Source organism: Mobula birostris, chromosome 2, assembly GCF_030028105.1.
Source record: "Mobula birostris isolate sMobBir1 chromosome 2, sMobBir1.hap1, whole genome shotgun sequence".
NCBI classification, from domain to species: Eukaryota; Metazoa; Chordata; class Chondrichthyes; order Myliobatiformes; family Myliobatidae; genus Mobula; species Mobula birostris.
The window spans coordinates 142,293,997-142,316,223 of record NC_092371.1 but is presented as its reverse complement, the minus strand read 5'-3'; the positions used below and the strand labels follow the sequence as shown (position 1 = coordinate 142,316,223).

At 39.4% G+C, this 22,227-nt stretch overlaps 1 protein-coding gene across 3 annotated transcripts in view; it reads right to left on the bottom strand.

The window, feature by feature from the left end:
- The window catches only part of mdn1 (midasin AAA ATPase 1), a 165,294-nt gene continuing 143,067 nt past the window's right edge, over positions 1-22,227 (bottom strand). For all 3 annotated transcript variants that reach the window (XM_072249925.1, XM_072249923.1, XM_072249924.1), the window contains exons 90-102: positions 20,790-20,939; positions 19,296-19,397; positions 15,907-16,108; positions 15,577-15,744; positions 14,879-15,039; positions 13,977-14,066; positions 12,942-13,057; positions 8,110-8,284; positions 6,507-6,580; positions 4,390-4,504; positions 3,881-3,944; positions 1,881-2,023; positions 1-578 (exon numbers count right to left, since the gene is read on the bottom strand). In XM_072249925.1, the coding sequence (XP_072106026.1) occupies positions 393-578; positions 1,881-2,023; positions 3,881-3,944; positions 4,390-4,504; positions 6,507-6,580; positions 8,110-8,284; positions 12,942-13,057; positions 13,977-14,066; positions 14,879-15,039; positions 15,577-15,744; positions 15,907-16,108; positions 19,296-19,397; positions 20,790-20,939 (1,746 nt within the window). In that variant the 3' untranslated portion in view covers positions 1-392. The remainder of the gene's footprint in view (positions 579-1,880; positions 2,024-3,880; positions 3,945-4,389; positions 4,505-6,506; positions 6,581-8,109; positions 8,285-12,941; positions 13,058-13,976; positions 14,067-14,878; positions 15,040-15,576; positions 15,745-15,906; positions 16,109-19,295; positions 19,398-20,789; positions 20,940-22,227) is intronic.

Genomic DNA, 22,227 nt, shown 5'->3' with positions numbered 1-22,227 from the left:
TAGTTTTCAGATATTGCATAATTTTATTGACATATAAAAAAGATTCAGAGTACAATCTTAAGAAAGAAAGCCATCTCCAAATTACACAATGAAACTCATCTCCGTAGAGGTCACCTTTGCAACAAATATCCACGCTACACAAAAAAAGTGATATTCAAACCTTGGATAGGTTTTCACATTCAGTACAATAAACTGTGCCTTTGGCACAAACACCACCATGTGGTACAGATCTCAATGTGAATATTAAAAAAATTCACATTATAATATCAGGAATTCTCAATTATGGGACATATGGTAGGAGGATCTAAAGTAACTGTACAATTTTAGAGATTGTGCATAATTTGAAATCTCAGTAGATTATAACAGGTGACAACTTTCTGCAAAACACTGCATCAATAATCAGCTGCTGTCACCAGTTCAAACCATTGCCTGAGAGCATCACTGAGTGTCTCTGGGAGTGCATTCACATCTCGTAAAATTACATAGAATGGGAACGGAAATTCTTCCATATACGATCTAATTTCTGGCATTTCTCCTGGAGTCTTGAAGATAGGGACCTTGATGTCCAGGATGGAATCCTACAAGTAGATGCAAACAATTATAAATTTGTAGAAGATGTGCAAAGTTTAATTTTCTTTAGTGTTCCATTCTAAATAACAACCTCAGTGAGAGCCAAGACAGAAATTTACTTCAGTGCTCACTTTGGCTGCAGTATGCCGCAGCCACAAAATTTATTTATTTATTTGTCCAGATCACTTGAACACCTTCCAAACCACTGCTGTCTCCTCCAAGTCACACGAATCCCATGCTAGAAATATATTACCTGCCCTTCATCACTGTTGGCTTTACACCCTGGAATTCCTGAAAGCAGTACTGTGGGTGCACATTGATCACAAAGACTGCAGAGGTTCAAGACATCCTCTAAAAGATCGAGTAATACTGGCCACCAACTTCTAGATTCCCAAAAATTACTACAGTGGATGTCAGTTTATTAGAACACAAAGGAACCAGTATTCTGGCACATTTTGGCTAACAACATTAGCCGAAGTTTCATGAAAATAGTTAAAGTTATGAAAAAGAGAAACTACCATTTAACTAAGTAACAATTTATGTATTTAAATAAAATACAGAACAAATTGGAACACTACCAATACCTCTACAGTACTATAAAACTGTATTTGCTCCCAAGGAGGAATTCATCTGCAATGTCCTATTGGTTGACTGTAAATTAACAAAATCCGTGCATACACCAATTACACATAAAGAACTGCCTTCATACAATGCTTCAGAAAACTGCATCCTCCAAATCTTAATTTTCAAGATGATTAATTTGAAGTAGTAAAATAGTTTCATTTTTACCCCAGGCCAACTATCAGTGACAAAAATCATCACTTCTTTTGAACACAAACACACACAACTGGCATTATTTAAAAACTGAATGCTCTACGCACAATGTAGTGTCAGGCCATCAAGTGCACACAACTGACGATACTTAGAAACTGTTCGGCAACAGTCTCCTGCCCAATTAAGTGGCATAGTGTCCCAAATAAACGAAAGGAATCCCAGCTATTTTCTTGATTTAGTTTTTGTTCTTTAAGAGTTGTCCCAGATAACCAACTGCCCTGATTAATCAATGGCTTAATAAACCAGAATCCACTGTTTTTAGAAAAAATCTTTATCAAAGTAACAACAGATTAAGATTTTCATTTATTCAGCTTTTCAATCTATAACCTTGGATCTGATTAGATATACAGTGCTACAATAATGTAAACTCAGAACCTGAAGGCACAACACAAGACCATTCTGCTTCATGCCCGTCTGCTGGTGCATATTCTCTAATGAACAATGTCCACCCGTGCTATACTTTGATAATTATTTACCTTAGAATCAGGATTGTCTAGGACAACAAAGATAACAAAAATATTGTTATGTCGAGCAGCTCGAACAGCTGTTGTAACTCGTTCCTTCCCCTCTAAAAACAGCCCTCTTCCATCGGACACAATCAATAGTAGTTGTGCAATTTCTAAAAATAAAAAGAAAGCATGTGTTATTGAATTGCTACAGTTTCATCAGCTAGTTTATACAAGGCAAACAACTAATTTTCCTTTTAAATAAATTATACTAGGTAGGAAAAGAACCACTTGGCATTAAATGATATTTTCAACCATCACAGCAGGTATTTAGAGTTATAATAGTTTACAATCAAAGATACAATTTCAGGATACCACTGATATCCACCACACTAAAAGAAATCCTGCACATCCTCCTGGAATCTGCCTTAAATCATAAACTTACATTATGGGCAATCAGAGGGTGGTAATTGATAATATTATCGTCACATTTACAGAGATACAGTGAATTCTTTGTTTTATGTGCCATCTACATGAATCATTCCAAACATAGGTACACTGAAGTAGTACAAAGGAAAAAGCAATTACTGAATGTAGAAAATAGTGTTATATTTATAAAGAAAACACAGTGTAGGTAGATTGGATGATCAGCAATATGATAGAAGCTGCCCTCCTTCTAGGGTGGGTTAGCAAATCAAATTTTCACAGAACTTTTAGCCTTCACTAATTTTTAATAATATTTTAATGATATATTATATGTCAGGAGCCTGTGTTCCATCTGCTTTAAAAATTGGACCTCCCCCATTCTAATGATATTATCAATACAGAAGGACATGTTATGGATTATCTGAGTTATCTTTCAGGAAATATGGACTAAGATGAGGAGGTACAGTATCATGCAAAATTCTTATTCACACAAACATATATGGGGAGAGGGGAATCATAGTTGGGAAAAGGGGAAGAGAGCAGGAAGCACCAGAGACATTCTGTAATGATCATAAACTAATTGTTCGGAATCAAATGACCTTATCCAGTTTCTCAGAACTGAGTGTGTATGCACTGCGCCACCACCCATCCCTGGCACTCCTCTGCCAACTGTCCCACAAACCTTCCACGGCGCTCCATCCTCAGCATTCCCAACATCCTTTGCTCCCACCAGATTTACAAACTCACTTTCCGCTCCATGTTGACAAATACAGTACTGTGCAAAAGTTTCAGGCACCCTAGCTATATACATGTGCCTAAGATTTTTGCAGAGTACTGTAGTTAATTAAGAACCAGTCTTCAAAACAAATATAATAAAACAGTCATCACGTGTGGGACTGACATCTGATTAAGTACCATTTCAATTACACAGGGGATGATAATAAATGAATATTCATATTAATCAGTCTTAATTGAAATCCTCTTGATTAGATCAGGGAGCCATTAAGTGGCCATCACATGTATTAAAACATTACTAAAAACATAACTGCCACTTAATTACACAGTTCAGGCACATTTCTATGGTCACTCAAGACTCTGATTGTACATATGGGCAGCCATCCCTCACTATAACAAGTATATTTTGGGTATGTGCTTAGAAATCCTCAAACAAGCCACTGGTACTTGAATATTCTGAGATTCTGCCAGTTGAAATGTGCACACATTGTAAATAAATAATTCTGCAAAAATTACCTGTCTACCTTCAAAATGTTAAACTGGACAATTATAGCCATTGAAACCTTAGATAATAGTTCATCGTTACATGTTTAAAATATATAAAATATCATCTGTACTCTAAGGTGTCAGGAAAGGAGATAAATTCTCTAGAACATCTGCTTGTGTTGAGTAAAGATGCTTTCACAGTCATAGGTCACAAAAATTTCTCATGACTTGTTTCAGAAACATGTGACCAGAAGATCCTGTATATTTGTGAATTCAATTCCATTCGTTCAGTGCCATCCATATCACTAACCTATAAATCTGTTAATTTCAATGCCCAACAGTACAAAACACTGCAGTAAAGTGAACAGATGTGTGAAGCTGACCTGGATTTCCTTGTTGGGAATGGTGCGGTGCTGCAACAAACATGTTGGCTGCAGATTCCAGAAACTGCAAGTTGAAAATTAGCATTAATGATATCAGTTCATCAGTTACTAAAAGAAAGGTCCGAGATGTAATTGCTATCATATTTTAATCTAGAACTTTTTAAGTCAAGTTCTCACACAATTCATATTTGAATTTAGTAAAAAGCTGTCAAAACTTAAATTAAAATGCTTTCATTTGACATACACGATAGTCAATTTAAATTATCTAATTTACATTCCGTACAACATCAATCATGCTGAAATCAATCAACTGACACACCATAGATCTAATCAATTACACATCTCTGCTAAAAACATTACTTGAAAAAGGAATCAAATTATTCATAGCATTGATATGTAGGTTACAGTGATAACAATACACTAACATGAAATAAAATGTTAGACTGCAGCACATCCCCTGAATGAAGCCTTACACACATTCAATTGATAATGGTTCGGCTCCCACCAACCTGTGCTATCTTAGTTTTCTTCTGTTGGAATTGACAGCTTCTCAGTATTCGTGCTCCTGACTGATCACTGAATTGCTCATGGAACGGGTGCAGCAACTGAACACTCTCTCCAAAGCTGAAACAATGACAGAAGTCAGCTGGATGAGAAGTCTATTATGAAGGCTTCTGTACTCATATAACAAAATTAGAAAATCACAAACACAGTTCTGGTAAGTAACAAGCAGCGTGGACAAAGGAGAGGTACTGATTGTCATTTAGATTTTCAGAAGGTATTTGATTTGGTGCCTCTCAAGAGGCTGCTTAACAAGATAAAATCCTGTGGTGGTACAGGAAAGATACTGGCATGGATAGCGGAATGGCTGACAGGCAGGAGGTAGTGTGTGGGAATAAAGGGGCCCTTTTTTGGTTGGCAGCCAGTGACTAGTGGTGGTCCTCAGGAGTCAGTATTGGAACCTACCAAATGTTGAAAGGGCTAGATAAGGTGGGTGTGATGTTCCTTGGGGGAGGGAGGGGTTATCCAGAACCAGGGCACAGCCTCAAAATTGAGGGGTAAACTTTTGGAACAGAAATAAGGAGTAATTTTTTTTAGCCAAAGAGTGGTGAATCTGTGGAATAATCTGCTACAGACCGCAGTTGAGGCCAAGTCTGTGGATGTATTTAAAAGCGGAAGTTGATAGATTCTTGATTGCTCGAGGCATCAAGGGATTTGGTGAGAGGGCAAGTGTATGGGGTTGAATGAGATCCAGGATCAGCCATGATGAAATGGCAGAGCAGACTCGATGGGCTGAATGGCCTAATTCTGCTCCAATGTCTTGTGGTCTTATGAGTCGTGATCCACCAGTCCATCGTGGCTGACTTATTATCCCTCTCGACCCCATTCTCCTGCCTCCTCCTCGTAATTTTTGATCAAGCTTTTATTGACCATTAATGAAACTACCAATAAATATTCCCTACTCTCTCTACTCCCATGACTATGTGGCTCGGCACAGCTCAAGCACCATCTATAAAATTTGCTGATGACACAACTATTGTTGGCAGAATTTCAGATGGCGAAAAGGAGGCGCACAGGAGTGCTAGTTGGTGTTGCAACAACCTGGCACTCAAGGTCATTAAGACAAAGGAATTGATTGTGCAGTTCAGGAAAGGGAATTCAAGTGAACTCCAGTCCTCATCAAGAAATCAGCAGTGGAAAGGCTGTGCAATTTCAAGTACCTGGGAGTCAACATCTTAGAAGATCTATCCTGGGCCCAATAAACTGACGTAAGTACAAAGAAGACATAAGAGTGGCTATATTTTATTAGGAGTTTGAGGAGATCTGATATGCCACCAAAGACTCTCACAAATTTATATAGGTATACCGTGGAGAGCATTCTACCTGGTTATATCACTGCCTGGTACGGAAAGGCCACTGCACGGTAGTGGAAAAAAGCTGCAGAAAGTTGTAACCTCCGCCATCTCCATCATGGGCACTACTCTCCCCAGCATCAAGGACGCTTTCAAAAAGTGGCATCATCAAAGACCTTCATCACCCAGAACATGCCCTCTTCTCAGAGCTACCAACAAGGGGGTGGGTAGAAGAGCCTGAAGACACACACTCAGTATTTCAGGAGCAGCTTCTACCCATTTGCCATCAGATTTCTGAATGGATAATGAACCCATGAACACTAGCTCACTATTATTTTCCTCTCCTTTTCTGCACTACTTAATTCTTACATATACTTATTGTAATTTGTAGTGTTTATTATGCATTGCAATGTACTGCTGCTGCAAAACAACAGATTTCACAACATATGCCAGTGATATTAAACCAGATTCTGACTCTGCCATGCTAAGAAGCAAGGCAAGAAGGTTTACTATTCTGCCTGATTATGTCACTTGAGAGTAAATTTGATGATGGAAATAAGTTTGAGTAGAAGCTCAAATCAGAACCAAATTCAGAAAATTAACATGACTGTGCTGTGAATTCTGATTACATTATCAACTGTGAAGCCATTCTGATTGTACTACCATCTACACCCAAAGCAAATCCCAGTTCAATTCCCAATGCCTACTGCAGTTAACAATTTTTCTAGAATTTAAACAAAAATACTCGAGTAAAACATATAGTGGTTTCCCACCTGCACACAGCAACCTGTCCAACCTCTAGAAGCGAGAGAGCATTTCCAATTACAGCCAAAGCTTCAAAGGCAAGCTGCAAAACAAATAATTCACTTACATTAAGGTCTGCATTAAGATTTTATCAGATTAATTGAACACTTCATTGTTTAAAAAAAACAAACAATTCGGTAAATAGCAACACACACAAAATGCTGGAGGAACTCAGCAAGCCAGGCAACATCTACAGAAAAGAGTACAGTCAATGTTTCGTGCCGAGGCCCTTTAGCAGGATCTGAGCAGGGTCTCGGCCCGAAACGTCGACTGTACTTTTCCCTAGATGTTGCCTGGCCTGCCAAGTTCCTCCAACATTTTGTGTGTGTTGCTTGGATTTCCAGCACTGCAGATTTTCTCTTGTTTGTGATTGAATCCAGTAAATACACTATTTACATACTCACTCATCCAGAGGCACTGAATGCCTATAACTCAACAAGAAATTACTGTTGAGTGGATTTGTGTAGTGAAAGAACAAAGACCTAGGGTTGTAAGTTACACATTTCCCCCAAAAGCTGCAATACAGGCAAACAAGGTAGCATTTGGCATGCTGGGCTTCATCAGTCAGGGCACTGAGTACAGGATTTGGGCCACCATGTTGCAGCTGTGAAGTCAAGACCATGTTTGCCAAGACCATACTTGAAGCATCGTGCAAAATTCAGATCACCAAGTTATAGGATGTCATTAAGCTGGAAAGGGCACAGAAAGGGTTAACACATTTATTACTGAGACTGGACAGCTTGAGTCATAAGGAGAGGCTGCATCGGCTGGGACACTTTTGCCTGGAGCACAGAGGCTGAGTGGTTACTTTATAGAAGTGCTCAAAAATCATGAGTGTGGTAGATAAAGTAGATGATCCCTGTCTTTACCCTAGCGTCAGGGAAGTAATTCATTTACATTAGGGGACTCTATTGCAAGTGAATTATCCCAACTAGAGAACGTACGTTTGAGGTGAAATATTAAAAGGAATCTGAGGTACAGCCTTTTTCCACATAGGAGGGTGATGCATTGAACAAACTGCCAGAGGAAGCTATAAAGGACAGTACATTAGCAATTTACGACGTTTGGACAGACCCAGGACCATAACATGGATAGAGAAAGGCTCAGAGGGACTTTGGGCTAAAAACAGGCAACTGGTAGGAGCTCAAATAGGATCTTGGTCTGCATGGACAAGTTGGCTGAAGGGCTGTGTAACTATAAAAAACCAGCTGAATTAGATCTAAATAAATTATATCCATTCATTCACTTTGTAGTCACTGAATAATCATTTGATAAAACTGCTCTTGATTTTTCACCTATGTACGTGGGATGAAACAAACAGTATCACACGTGCCAGAGATGCAATGACCCAATATGGGGCTTACACTGCAGTATCAATATAGATTACAATCTGGTTATTAAGGGCAGCAGAGTGCTTTTGAATTAAATCTTGACAATAAACCAGAACTTTCTAACAGTAGCAGTCACAAACCAACTTCATATTCGCCTCTGCAGTTAATCTCAATCCCTCTTCTGAAGGCTCTGCAGTGATAAACTTGCCCCACAGAAAATAAGGAAATGTTGTAAACATACCTGTTTCGAATGGTTGTCAACCATACTAGAGGAGTCATCAATAGCCAAACAAATCTGGTACTGCCGCTTGCTCGGCTTTGTCCTGCGAAGCCAGATTTTATCTTTACGGAACTGACTGGCTATGTAAGGAATCACCTTGCGCATGTTTAATCGTTTTCCAGTTCGATAATCCCCTCTGAACAAAAACAGGTGGAAGAAAAGTCAGTCATCGGTTGCACAAGATTTACTTGAGAAACCTTAAATGGACAAATTCATGCTACCACAGCATATCAAAAAGGTCAAAGATTAATCCTCAACATGCCCAGCAGTTTAGGCTGCATGTGTGGTAAGAAAGAACAAGCATTCCAGGTTGATATCCTTACATCAGAACTGATTTACAGGATGTCCAGCTGAAATGTGGACATTATTTAGAACTTTGCTAGCGAGGTTAGCACTTATTACACTTTCTTAACTGTCCTTGATGACGTGACAGTAGTGAACTGTCTTAGACTGCTTAAGATGCTCTGGTGAAGGTACTCTCACAATATTAGTAGAGACTTCCAACATTTAAATCCATTCACGAGGACCAGCAATATACAAACCCCATTTCCAGAAAAGTTGGGATATTTTCCAAAATGCAATAAAAACAAGAATCTGTGATACGTTAATTCACATGAACCTTTAACTGACAAAAGTACAAAGAAAAGATTTTCAATAGTTTTACTGACCAACTTAATTGTATTTTGTAAATATACACAAACTTAGAATTTGATGGCTGCAACACACTCAACAAAAGTTGGGACAGAGTTAAAATAAGATTGAAAAGTGCACAGAATATTCAAGTAACACCAGTTTGGAAGACTCCACATTAAGCAAGCTAACTGGTAGCAGGTGAGGTATCATGACTGGGTATAAAAGTAGCGTCCACCAAAGGCTCAGTCCTTGCAAGCAAGGATGGGTCGTGGCTCACCCATTTGTGCCAAAATTCGTGAGAATTGTTAATCAGTTCAAAAGGAACATTTCTCAACGCAAGATTGCAGAGAATTTAGGTCTTTCAACATCTACAGTACATAATATTGTGAAAAGATTCAGAGAATTCAGAAACATCTCAGTGCATAAAGGGCAAGGTCGGAAACCACTGTTGAATGCGCACGATCTTCGAGCCCTCAGGCGGCACTGCCTAAGAAACCGTCATGCTACTGTGACAATTATAGCCATCTGGGCTCGGGAGTACTTCGGAAAACCATTGTCACTCAACACAGTCTGTCGCTGCATCCAGAAATGCAACTTGAAACTGTATTACGCAAGGAGGAAGCCATACATCAACTCAATGCAGAAACGCTGGCGAGTTCTCTGGGACCGAGCTCATCTCAGATGGACCGAAAGACTGTGGAACCCTGTGCTGTGGTCAGATGAGTCCACATTTCAGCTAGTTTTTTGGAAAAAACGGGTTTCAAGTTCTCCGTGCCAAAGATGAAAACGACCATCCAGATTGTTGTCAGTGAAAGGTGCAAAAGCCAGCATCTGTGATGGTATGGGGGTGCATCAGTGCCCACGGCATGGGTGAATTGCATGTATGTGAAGGTACCATTGACTCTGATGAGGTGTATATTAGGATTTGGAGAGACATATGTTGCCATCAAGGCGACGTCTCTTCCTGGGACATCCATGCTTATTTCAGCAGGACAAGCCAGACCACATTCTGCACGGGCTACAACAGCGTGGCTTTGTAGACACAGAGTGTGTGTGCTTGACTGGCCTGCTGCCTGTCCACATCTATCTCCTATTGAAAACGTATGGCGCATCATGAAGAGGAGAGTCAGACGACGGAGACCACGGACTGTTGAGCAGCTGAAGTCTTATATCAAGCAAGGATGGACAAAATTTCCAATTGCAAATCTACTACAATTAGTATCCTCAGTTCCAAAACGATTAAGAAGTGTTATTAAAAGGAAAGGTGATGTAACACAATGGTAAACATGCCTCTCCCAACTTTTGTTGAGTGTGTTGCAGCCATCAAATTCTAAATTTGTGTATGTTTACAAAATAAAATTAAGTTGGTCAGTAAAACTATTGAAAGTCTTTTCTTTGTACTTTTGTCAGTTAAATAAAGGTTCACGTGAATTAACATTTCACAGATTTATGTTTTTTTTGCACTTTGGGAAATATCCCAACTTTTCTGGAAATAGGGTTTCTACATTTCCACATCAAAATGGTGCAAGATCTGATAGGGATGATGTAGTTTGCAGTGTTTGTAAGCTTGCTGCTCCGGACATTGGTGGTTTCAGGGATTGTTGGTGTAGCAAGTGCTCAGAATGTTTATTATTACTGACACATATCATGAAACTTGTTATTTTGTGGCAGAAGTACAGCTCAAGCAATATTAAAATTAATCTAAGTTACAATAATAAATGACGCAAAAGAGAATCGGAGAGATAGTGTTCATGAGTTCATGGAGCATTCAGAAATCTGATGGCAGAGGTTAAGAAGCTGTTCCTAAAATATTGAATGTTCATCTTCAGGCTCCTGTCCCTGATGGTAGTAAGAGGGCACGTCCCAAATGGTGAGGGCCCTTAATGACTATGTCAATAACATCACTCAAAACATTGATGATGAGGACTCTGCAATGGAAATAATATTTAATATTACATGTGGTAATGTGTTTGACCCCCCCCCAATGAAAACTGTACTTGTCAGGCACTTACTCAGCTTGACTATTACTTTCCCCAATAGCCCTTTCTGAATGTTGGTTATGTCGTGCTGTCTGAAGAGGTGGACTGCTTCATTTGCCGAGAAGCCAACTAAAGTGAAGACTCTGCAGTGAATGATCATCCCAATTTTTGTTCTTATGATGAAAGTAATCTAATTGAAGCTCTAAAGATGGCTGAGCCAGAGATATTACTCCAAGAAGCCCTGCAGTAATAATTTGAGATTTGAACACTTGACCTAACAACCACAATCAGCCTCCTTTGTTCAAGATACAACTCCACCATTGTTGTTTTTCCCTTCAGTTTAATCTGATTACTATGGTGCCACACTCAGTAAAATGCTGCCATAACGTCTTGGTAAAGTAACCCTCACCAGTCCTCTAAAATCCACTTCTCCGGTCCACGTTTGGATCAGGATTAAGACTGATGTGGTCTGCAACAGAACGGTCCAAGTGAAATTTAAACTGGTCATTAGCACCAATATCCTTCTCAAGAGGCAGCAAGATTACCGATTCAATATTAATTAGTTGGAATGTTATGCGTGCTGTATTTGGTAGCCAGGACATGCTTTGCCAATTTTCAACACTGTTGAGAAGATAGTTTGGCTAAAGGTATAGATGATTCTGAAGCAGAGGTCAAGAGTCAGAATCACTATCTTATATTAAAAGAAATTTGTTGTTTGCACTATCTACTGCTGCTAAAAACATAAAATTCTTATATGCTACAAAATAAAGTAGCAACGCCAAAAAAAGGAACAATGAGATAGTGGTTGTGGACCGGTAAAAATCAGAAGGCGGAGGGGAAGAAACCATTTCTGAATTGTGGATTTCAGGTTCTTGAAACTCATCCCTGATGGTAGAAACGAGAAGAGGGCCTATCCCATGGTCCAGAGGGTGAATCCTTGATGATGGATGGCACTTTCATGAGGCATCACCACTTGAAGGTATCCTTGACGGTAGAACTAGAGCCTGGTCATTGGTGGGACTCGCTGTATACACTGCCATCAGCTGGAGCTAATCAAACTGACTGAAAACCAATTTCGTAACGGGAGACATCCCGGCAGAATTCTGCTGAGTACTTCCAGCATTTTCTGCCAGTTTCCAAATTGTGCAGTACTATCGAGTTGAAATCCTAAACGTCAATTTCACTTTATATTCCTGTTTCCTTTGTTTAAAAGTTAAGTGATGGCCTTGTGAAAAATTGCCACATACACATCCCACTGCAATACATATTGTTAATAGATTTCTAATGGTAAAGCATCTACTAACCAAAATTTCTCAGTATAAGGGTTAGTCGCAAAACAAAAATTGCAACATTTGTCAACAGAGGACCAAAGATTTAGAAACAGTTTATCAGCTCAGGTGATTCATTCAGTTAAGTGTGGAGGGTTGTAAACTGAATAATGCCCAGAATTATGTAAACGAAATGCTCACCAGTAGCAAATAAGCAGTGCAGGATTTTCCATTCTGTGTATACAAGGCTGTTTTTTTTAAATTACCCAGATCACTGTGCAATTCAGGAATGTGTGGGAGGTGGGGGTGGGGTGGTGGTGAAGAATGGATGTAATATATTTTCTTCTAACCAACAGAATGATCAAATTATTGCTGGGTGCTTGCTTCATCATTAAATATAAAAGTAAATTGTGTTACCCTGAAGGAACCAATGTTCTAAATATCTATAACTGACCGAAGTCTATAATTACAGGTTTCAAAGGTATACATCGCCATCAATGTCAGAGAAATGCATACAATATACATCCTGAAATTGTTTTTCTTCGCAATCATCCACAAAAACAGAGGATTGTCCCCAAAGAATGAATAACAGTTAAATGCTAGAACCCCGAAGTCCCTCCCCAGCTCTCCTCTCTCCCACGCGTAAGTGGCAGCAAACAACGATCCCCCTCCCCCAACTGGCAAAAAAAGCATCTGCACCCACCACTGAGCACTCAAGCGTACAGTATTTGCAGTACCCCAAAGACTATTCGTTCACCTGGTATTCGACATACCACAGGCTCTCTCGCTCTCTCTAATAAGGGAGAATGAGCTGTCTTTGTTTCACAGTGAGAGGGGAGACATAACAAACAGCTTGCTGGTTTACAATGTTAAAAGCCCATTTGATAGAGAATCAAATGGCAAGAACACTGACCTGAGTTTAGCTGCCTGGGTGGGCTCCAGTATAAGGCGAAGTTGTTCACATAGCTGCTGTGATAGAGGAGCTGTCAATGTCTGATATTGCTGCCACATCGCAGCTGCAGCTTTCTCCTAGTAAAGGCAAAACAAAGGAAAATAAGTTCACTCACAAGTAAAACGACTGGTTGCACAGGATTTGTCCTCTTAGATCCACAGTAAGGAAACTTTACCTATAATTAGATCTGGAACAAAACAAGGAAATCAGCTTTTGTTTCTTCTCCTAGTGTGTTGCATCATTGGATTCAGAATCTCCTCCAAAACTATCTCCAGACATACCTGTTAATCATTAGCTTTCACTATCGTTGTCCAACCACTATAACGACCCCTTTCATCATTCAATCTTTCCTACACTTAGTCTACACGCTTTCCCTTTCTTTGCAACTTAAAACTTACTTTAAATGAAAAGTCTAATGGAACAACCTGAAACATCAGTTACTAACTGCTACAAGACCTGCTATTACCAGCATTATGTTTTGCCATCTAAATCACAATTCTCACTGAACTAACTTACAGCACTACCTTGAGATGTACACTTTATTCCTGCTGCTTTAAGTAAAGCCAATTTTGGAAGGTTCATTCAACTATCTGATCCAAATGAACTCAGGTCCAGATGTTTTCTGACCATGATAATCACCATGAGACAAAATATATGTGCATTTTCTAGCAGTTTCACTGGAAAGTAACTAGATGAGAATCAGCCTAATTTTACAAAACTCAACCAGAAATAACACAGCAGAAAGTGATTCAGAATACAATGCTAATTATTTCCATGCAGTTTTACAAGTGAGTTTCAATGCCTCATTATTAGGTATCTGAGTACAATGGAAATACAAACAGCCCAGCAAAGTGAAGTAAAGTTGACTGTATTCAAGATTTGGGATGATATAATATTGTTGTTTTTGAACAGTCCTCTCTTGCATAATCTGATTGCACATCACAACTAAACTCTTCACAAAATCAAATGCAAGTCATTAAAACTGTGATTGCTCACCTGTTCTGGATCACCAGCCTCTTCATTTTGCCACGCATTCAGCTGCTCCTCTAGCCGTTTACGCAGCTCTTCCGGGTCAAGGACAGTGCTCTGCAAAGCAAACATTTCACTAAAATCCTAATTCATAAGGAGGTCGCAAAGATGGTTAATGAGGGGAGGGAAGTGGATAGTATCTACAAGAACTTAAGTAAAGCAGCTGACAAGGTCCCTCACTATAGACTAATCCAGAAGATTAAATCACATGGGACCCAGAGACTTGGTAGATTGGGTTGAGAAATCAGATGACACAAAAAAAAATTGGCAATATTTATATAGCAAAGGATACAGCAGGATATAGATTAGATAAAGATAGGGGGTGGAAAATGGCTGATTGAATTTCATCCAGACAAGTACGAGGTGTTGCACTTTGAGGTCAAATACATAAGGAACAGTAAATGTCAGGATCGTTAGGAATATTTATGTACAGAGGGATCTTGAGGTACAAGCCCATAAGTCCATGGCTCTCTGAAAATGGCAATACAAGATAGAGTGGCCATCCCTGATGGCATCCTGGGTTTCTATGACACATTATAGTTAAGGTCACAAATCAAATATTTCATGACCTTATAGAATAACAAATCAGGCTAACTGAAGGTCTAAGTGACATATTCAAGTTTCTTATTCATATGTTAACAAATTCAGCTCAAGCTAGGAACCAGTGGTTGAAAACACCACATCTTTAAAACTGAAAGATTCACCCGTCAGAACTACATTTTCCAAATTACTGTTTGCAAGTCATAACATTTAGGAATTAACTCTTTTCATGCCTCCTTGTTAAGCAATGCACAACAATATGTTAACAACCATCATTCATCCAGACTTGAAATTAGCCTTTAACCAATTGCATCGCCCTTGTTTCCTACTTGTTCCATGTCCTCAGTTAACAGTTCATGCACAGTGTGGATTGTGGACTCTCTGCTCCTCTCAGTTGACAGCTCTTTCTCAGAGTCTGATGAGTCATCTTTTGTATCATCCATATCTTCAGGTTTGGGAAGGTGCAGCTCTGCTTCCAGATCATCATATCCTACAATAATCAAAGGATCAATATAAAAATGATCTCAAACGAACCAAGAATTATCCTGGATATTAGAGCACTTTTCATCACAATGCAAAATCCTTTGCAATCAGGTAATATATTTCTAGAGTGCTGTCATTGCATATGGCAAAAAAAAATGCAGCAGCCAATTTGCAGATAGCAAGATTCCACAGAAACGAGATTTGCCTAAAACTTTCTTTAACCTGCTAACAGCTATAATAAAATGAAACTGAAGGGTTCACAGGCCAAAGTGCAATCACATACAACTTGGGTTAAAATAAAAGTGACAATAACAAACATTGGGTTGTCAAGTTATAAACTGCTGCTCCAAAATGACTAATTTTTTTTACTAGCGATGTCATATGGTAAATGTTAATTGCTAAGGTATTCAAGTGGAGAAACTGCATGGTAATTTTAGCAAATTGATGTTTAATATTTTATATTCAAGATTAATTGGAAAAGGCCGACGGTTAATTAGTTATTTTACATTTCACCATGTTGTACGGTGGTTATGTGTTTAACTACCTGAGGCTGTGGAAGTAGAAGACTTTTCTTTCTCTGGCTTCAGTTCCTGTACATCCACACACTCCAGTTCCTCTTCCTGAGTGGTTTCCATTTCAATAGATTCAGAATCTTCATCTTGCTCTTCTTGGCCTGCTCCACCTACTTTTTGCTGTTCTGTTGTAGCTGCATCTAAAATGAGTATTTTTATGTAATTAGAATAAAATTTTACTCTCCCACCAACCCTCTCCCACCTCCATCACCAAAGCAGAAGTTATCTTTTTCCCCAAAAGAAAGCAAACATCTTTCAAGCAATTCTTTGCTGAGTTTGAATATAAAAATTTTTGATCTTACCATAGGTTTGAGTATCATAGGAATCACATCCTTCTTTCACATGTTCATATATGTCTGCCTCTTTGACACCTTGTTCTGACTGAGTGGCGTCTTGCTGTTGTGCACTGTCAGCTTCCACTGTCTTAAGGCGCTTACTTACACGTTCATTGCGGTCACCCATTGTTCTCTCATTATCTGCATGACCAGGCTTTCTTTTGTAACTCTTCAGATTGAAAAAGATTTGCAAGTACTTTAAGTTAGCTTTTTGCACAGATATACTACTTGCTCTCTTGCTACTTAACATAATGGACAACAAAAGTTGTGTGGGAGTTTAGTTGAATGGAGACGTGAAAGACTGCAGATGCTGGAATTTGGAGCAACACTACATGCAGGAAGAACTCTCAACAGGTCAGGCAGCATCTATACAGCAACTCCAAATAGTCCTTCCAGTTGAAGCACAAATTCACAAGCAAATACTCTGGCCTTATTTATTGCATTGGGTGCTCCCGATGTGCCTCGTCTACATCAGTGAGACCAGGCATAAACTGTGTGACTGCTTTACTGAGCACCTGCACACCGTCCATGATGGCTGTCTGAAGCTCCTGGTCACCAGGCATTTTAACTCTCCTCCCTATTCCCACACCACCATGTTTGTACTCAGCCTCATCTATTATTAGGGTGAGGCTATATGAAGAACATACCTTGTATTCCATCCAGGTAGTCTACCGTCCAACAGCCTGAACACTGAATTTTCCAACTTCCAATAAGCTGCTCCCCTCTCTTCCTTTTCTCTCTCCTGATCTGTCCAGTCCTCCTTTCACTCATGCCAGCCCCATCTCCGTTTCTTTCTCTCCTCTACTTTATCTGCCCATCACCCACACAATCCTACAGGTTCCTCTCCCCCACTGTTCCCATCTGTCCTCCCCACTTCCCTTCAGATCTTTATTCTCTTACAAATCACCTCAGTCTCTGTCACTACTTTCACTCTCCCCTTCTCCACCTACTAATCACCCGAGGTGGATCCACCTATCAATTTTGAACTCTCACTCTACCCCTTCCCTTCACCTTCTCATACTAGATATCTCTCCGTCGAGATTCAGTCACAATGAAATGTCTTGAACTGAAACAATGACTGCCATTTCCCTCACAGATGTTGTTCGACCCACTGAGTTCCCTCAGCATCTCGCGTTGCTGCAGGAGGCCAATTTAAGATTTGCAATGCATTAGGTTTGAACGGCCTAATAAGTCAAGCAGCATGACCAACTTAAAGATCTTTTTCATTTCCAGACAGTGTAATATATCTTACTTTTAAAATTGTCAATGAGCCCTTTACAATCTATTTACAGCCTAGTATAATATTGAAATTGTGAAACTAAAATGGCTTTTTACAAAATAAGTGTGTTGTTTAAGAAATGCAACACATTTGGTGCATCTACTTACAAAAATAGGGCATTTTCCAGAAAACCCAGATTTTCTGAGCTCAAAAATTTCTGTTCACAAAACGCAAAATACAAGTTGATAACTGAAGAACCTGGGAGCTCAGCAAACCTCTCTAGACTAATATTACTTTGCTTTAATCCAGTTAAAGGACTGAGAAAGAAAACAGGAATGACAAAGACAAGGACAAATTCAATGACATGGAAAACAGAAATGGAAAAGATGAATTGGTCCCAACACAGACCCCTGCAGCCAGCAGCCTACTCACCAGCAGCCAACCAGAAAAAGCTCCCTTTATTCCCACTCTCTGCCTCCTGCCAATCAGCCACTGCATTATTCATTCTAGAATCTTTCCTGTAACACCATGGGCTCTTGTTAAGCAGCCTCATGTGTGGCATCTTATCAAAGTACACAACATCCATTGATTCTCCTTTGTCTATACTGTTTGTTACATCTTCAAAGAATCACACACAGATTTGTCAGGCAAGATTTTCCCTTAAAGAAACCATGCTGACTTTGGCCTATTTTATCATGTGCCATCAATTACTTCAAAACCACAACCTTAACAATCAATTCCAACATCTTTCCAACCACTGACATCAGGGTAACTGGCCTATAGTTTCCTTTCTGGAACATATGGACAGCAAAACAAGACCTAGGCCTTACTACCTCCTTGTGCAATAGGATCCTTGATTTCTTCACTTGCACATCTCAGTCAGTTTGGATTGGCAACATTATCTCCTCCACAATCTCTATCAGCACAAGTTCTTTGCCCCCTGCTCTACTCACTTTACACTTATCACTGTGAGGCTAAGCACAGCTCCAATGCCATATTTAAGTTTGCTGATGAATCTGCATACAGGAGGGAGACTGACATTCGGGTTAAGTGGTGCCTAACAACAACGGCTTACTTAATGTCAGCAAGACCAAGCAGTTAATTATTGACTTCAGGAGGAGGAAACCGGGGATACACGAGCCAGTCCTCATTGGGAGATCAGAGGTGGAGAGGGTCAGCTACCTTAAATTCCTCAGTGTTATTATTTCAGAGGATCCGTCCTGGGCCTAGCTAGTAAGTGCAACTGTGAAGAAAACACTGCAATGCCTCTTCTTCTTTAGATGTTTGTGAAGATTCGGCATGACATTTAAAACTTCGACAAACTTCTAGATGTGTGGTGGAGAGTAAACTGACTGGTTGCATCACGGCCTGGTATGGAAACACCAATGCCCTTGAACGGAAAATCCTACTAAAGTAGTGGATACGGCCCAGTCCATCAGGGTAAAGCCCTCCCCACTACTGAGCACATCTACACAGAGTGCTGTTGCAGGAAAGCACCGTCCATCATCAAGAACCCCCACCACCCAGACCATGCTCTCTTCTCACTGCTGCCATCAGGACGTTGATACAGAAGCCTCAAGACACACACCACCAGGTTAAGGAACAGTTATTACCCCTAAACCATCAGGCCCTTGAACCATAGGGGATAACTTCACTCACCCCAGCACTGAACTGTTCCCACAACCTATGGACTCACTTTCAACGACCCTTTATCTCATGGTCTCAATGTTTAGTATAGTTTTCTTTTCTCTTTTGTATTGACACAGTTGGTTGTCTTTTGCACATTAGTTGTTTGTCCATCTTGGTGGGAGCAGTCTTTCACTGACTGTATTGTGTTTCTTAGATTTACTGTGTATGCCCGCAAGAAAATGAATCTCAGGGTTGTAAATGGTGACATATGTACTTTGAGAATAAATTTACTTTGAACCAAATATAATTTTTGATTAGTTCAATAATTCCTAATCTACAAACAAAATTCCTTCTGTAGCTGAGTAAATGGACTTTTGTATCATTAAAAATGGAGAATAGTTTCAAGCTCTTACACAAATGTTAAAATATGAAAATTGTGTAATGATAAGCTTCAGTTAATTGCAAACACTGCAAAAGATAATACTGATGAATGGAGCAGATTTTTTACCTGTGTTTTGTCCCGAGATTGTCTTTGAGATGCAAACCTTGCTGTCAGTTTTGATTCATGGCCTTCTGACTGATTAGCATCAGCAGCTCCACATCCTTGTTCCTGTAACATTCAACAAAAAACGTCTGATATCATTGCAATATAAAGTACAGTGCAGGGTAAATGTTTTAAACTGCGGATGAAAATTAGTGATTTAAATTAAGTTTCTGCACATGGTAATTTTCTCTCCTTTCTTTAGTTTGTAATTTCTTGCTTGTTGAAACGTTTTTGAAATAAACACTTTAGTAAAGAGGGAGCAATATTCAGTAAAAAAAACAAAATAGTTTTTTTGAAGTGTTATTAAACTTCACTTCCCTTGAATATATTTGACTCTGGGCATTTAAAAATAGTTACTGGTATTTCACATTTAAAGGTGTCTTGTAGGGCATTATGTATCCCACTCCAATAGTCTTTGATAACAGGGCATTCCCCTACCTCAGATAAATATTATGTGGAGAGATTTGTGACAAATATGACTATGTGATATATATGTACAGTATCTGAAATACATCTTATGGAAAGTTTTGTTTGATGATGAACTTCAATAAAAAAATAAATTACGAAAGAAGTTACTGGATCAAACGGTTACCACTTTCAACATTACCCTATTAGACCATAAGACAGAGGAGCAGAATTAGGCTATTCAGCCCATCGAGTCTGCTCCGCCATTCCATCATGGCTGATCCTAGATTCCACTCAACTCCATACACCTGCCTTCTCGCCATATCCGTTAATGCCCTGATCAATCAGGAAACTATCAACTTCCGCCTTAAATATATCCACAGACTTGACCTCCACCACAATCTGTGGCCAAGCATTCCACAGATTCACTACTCTCTGGCTAAAAATATTCCTCCTTATCTGTGTTCTAAAAGGTCTCCCCTCAATTTTGAGGCTGTGCCCTCTAGTTCTGGATACTGCCACCAGAGGAAACATCCACTCCATATCCTTTCAACATTCAGTCAGTTTCAATGAGATCCCTCTGCATTCTTCTAAGTTCTAATGAGTACAGGCCCAAAGCTGCCAAACGCTCCTCATATGTTAACCCCTGTGTTCCTGGAATCATCCTTGTGAACCTTGTCTGGACTCTCTCCAATGAGAACACATCCTTTCTGATATATGGGGCCCAAATATTGACGGCAATCTAAGTTGTCTATAGGTCCCCTCGTTTCTCTTCCCTCCTTTATTAAATAGTGGACACATGAACTAACTTCCAATCTGTGGGAAGCATGCAGGAATCTGTAAAATCTTGTTTAGATTATCATCTTTAGACCATACTTATTTCACCGAAACAAAGACAGACGCAGTCTGACAACCAGAGTAATTTCCAAGTAATGTTCTCCATTCTCTGATGATTCAATTACTTCAAAGGTTAAAGACAAACAGCTATACAAGATTGTGCATGATTAATGTGCACTAGCACATAACTGTACAAATCTCCTTGTACCAATGTACCTCCTTAGCTTGATCTTTCTCAGTCGCAGATCCTGCCATCTCCACAGCTGTATCACTCTGAAGGTTCTCCTCTCCAGTTTTCCCTGCAGCTTCATGCTCTATTCGTTGTTTGGACTCAGGAACATCCTGGTCTTCCATATTGTCGTCTGTCTGAAAAAGAAATCATGGATTTTAAAATGAACCCAATCAATCACCATAATTTAAAGTGACATTTCCATCAAGTTCCATGATGTGAGAAGATCAAACAACTTTATATTTGAAAACTTGTCTGGGACAAGACATTACTCTGAGCCTGCACAAACATTAATGCAGTTTAAAACATGTTAACTCAACTGAAATTAGACTACCAGATAAATCAGACTTGCTTATCACAGTGCAAATGTACAAGAACAAATGTTCATCACTGCAACGTAGTCTTCTTGCATACCAACAGCTAAGCCTCCCCTCAACTCAGAGATCCATTCAAGACTGCCTGCCAGCCAGGCAAATGAGTTCCATGAATACTTGCTCTTAAACCAAGAATAAAAAGCCCAGCACACAACAAACCTGGCATAAGCATTTTATGCAAGCATCCCCACAAGAAGTAGCAAATCAATAAAGATACCTCAATTTGCATCGCAAGTTTCCTTTAAATAAAAGCACATTAAGGCGCTTCACAGCAGTGCGGCAAATGGAAGCAGCCTTGCACCTTCTGCAAGATCCCCAGGTAATATTAATTGTTGGATCCACAAGACACAGACAATTGCTCCAATTAGCGAATGCATGGAGTTTGGAGTTAATCAGTTACCTCTCAAAAGGGTCAAACGAAGGTAATTATGTTTTCAGACAGCAAGCGAACCCAAAAACATGAAATAACATGCCCTTCTGTGCAAGAATTGGCCAATGAAGTAGCATGTTAAATACCACGATTAACAGATTAGTTACTTGCAGAGATCTGGAGATATTGGTAAGTTTGAGCAATTACATCCCTATTTATATATATGCCTATTATCCAAATTAAGCATTAACGTACCAATTTAGAATTTAAAAATTTCCTCTGCAAGTTGCAAGAGGATGCAATGACTGAAAGGATTCAAACATCAGTAAATCAAAGATTGAGTAGTTTAGTGAGTTAATAAACTTTCAAATTAGACTACTTGCTTCCAATCTTCTTGATCTATGAGAACAGAGAGCAAATATGAACTTTGCTATTCCAAATAGTAAATCAGCAAATTATCAGTCTGGTACCATTGGAAGATCCAGATGCCAAGCATTTCCCCATAGTGAAAAAAGGGTAGGGTAGTGGTGGGTTTAGAACAGTTAATTTGGCAGCTTTGATCTACTTTCCATCATCTGGTTGTAGAGAACAGGCTGAGCCAAGGAAGATCACCTATTCCTTAATACAGTAAAAGATGCTGTATAAATACAAATTACTGCTCACTTTCTCCACAGAGAAAAA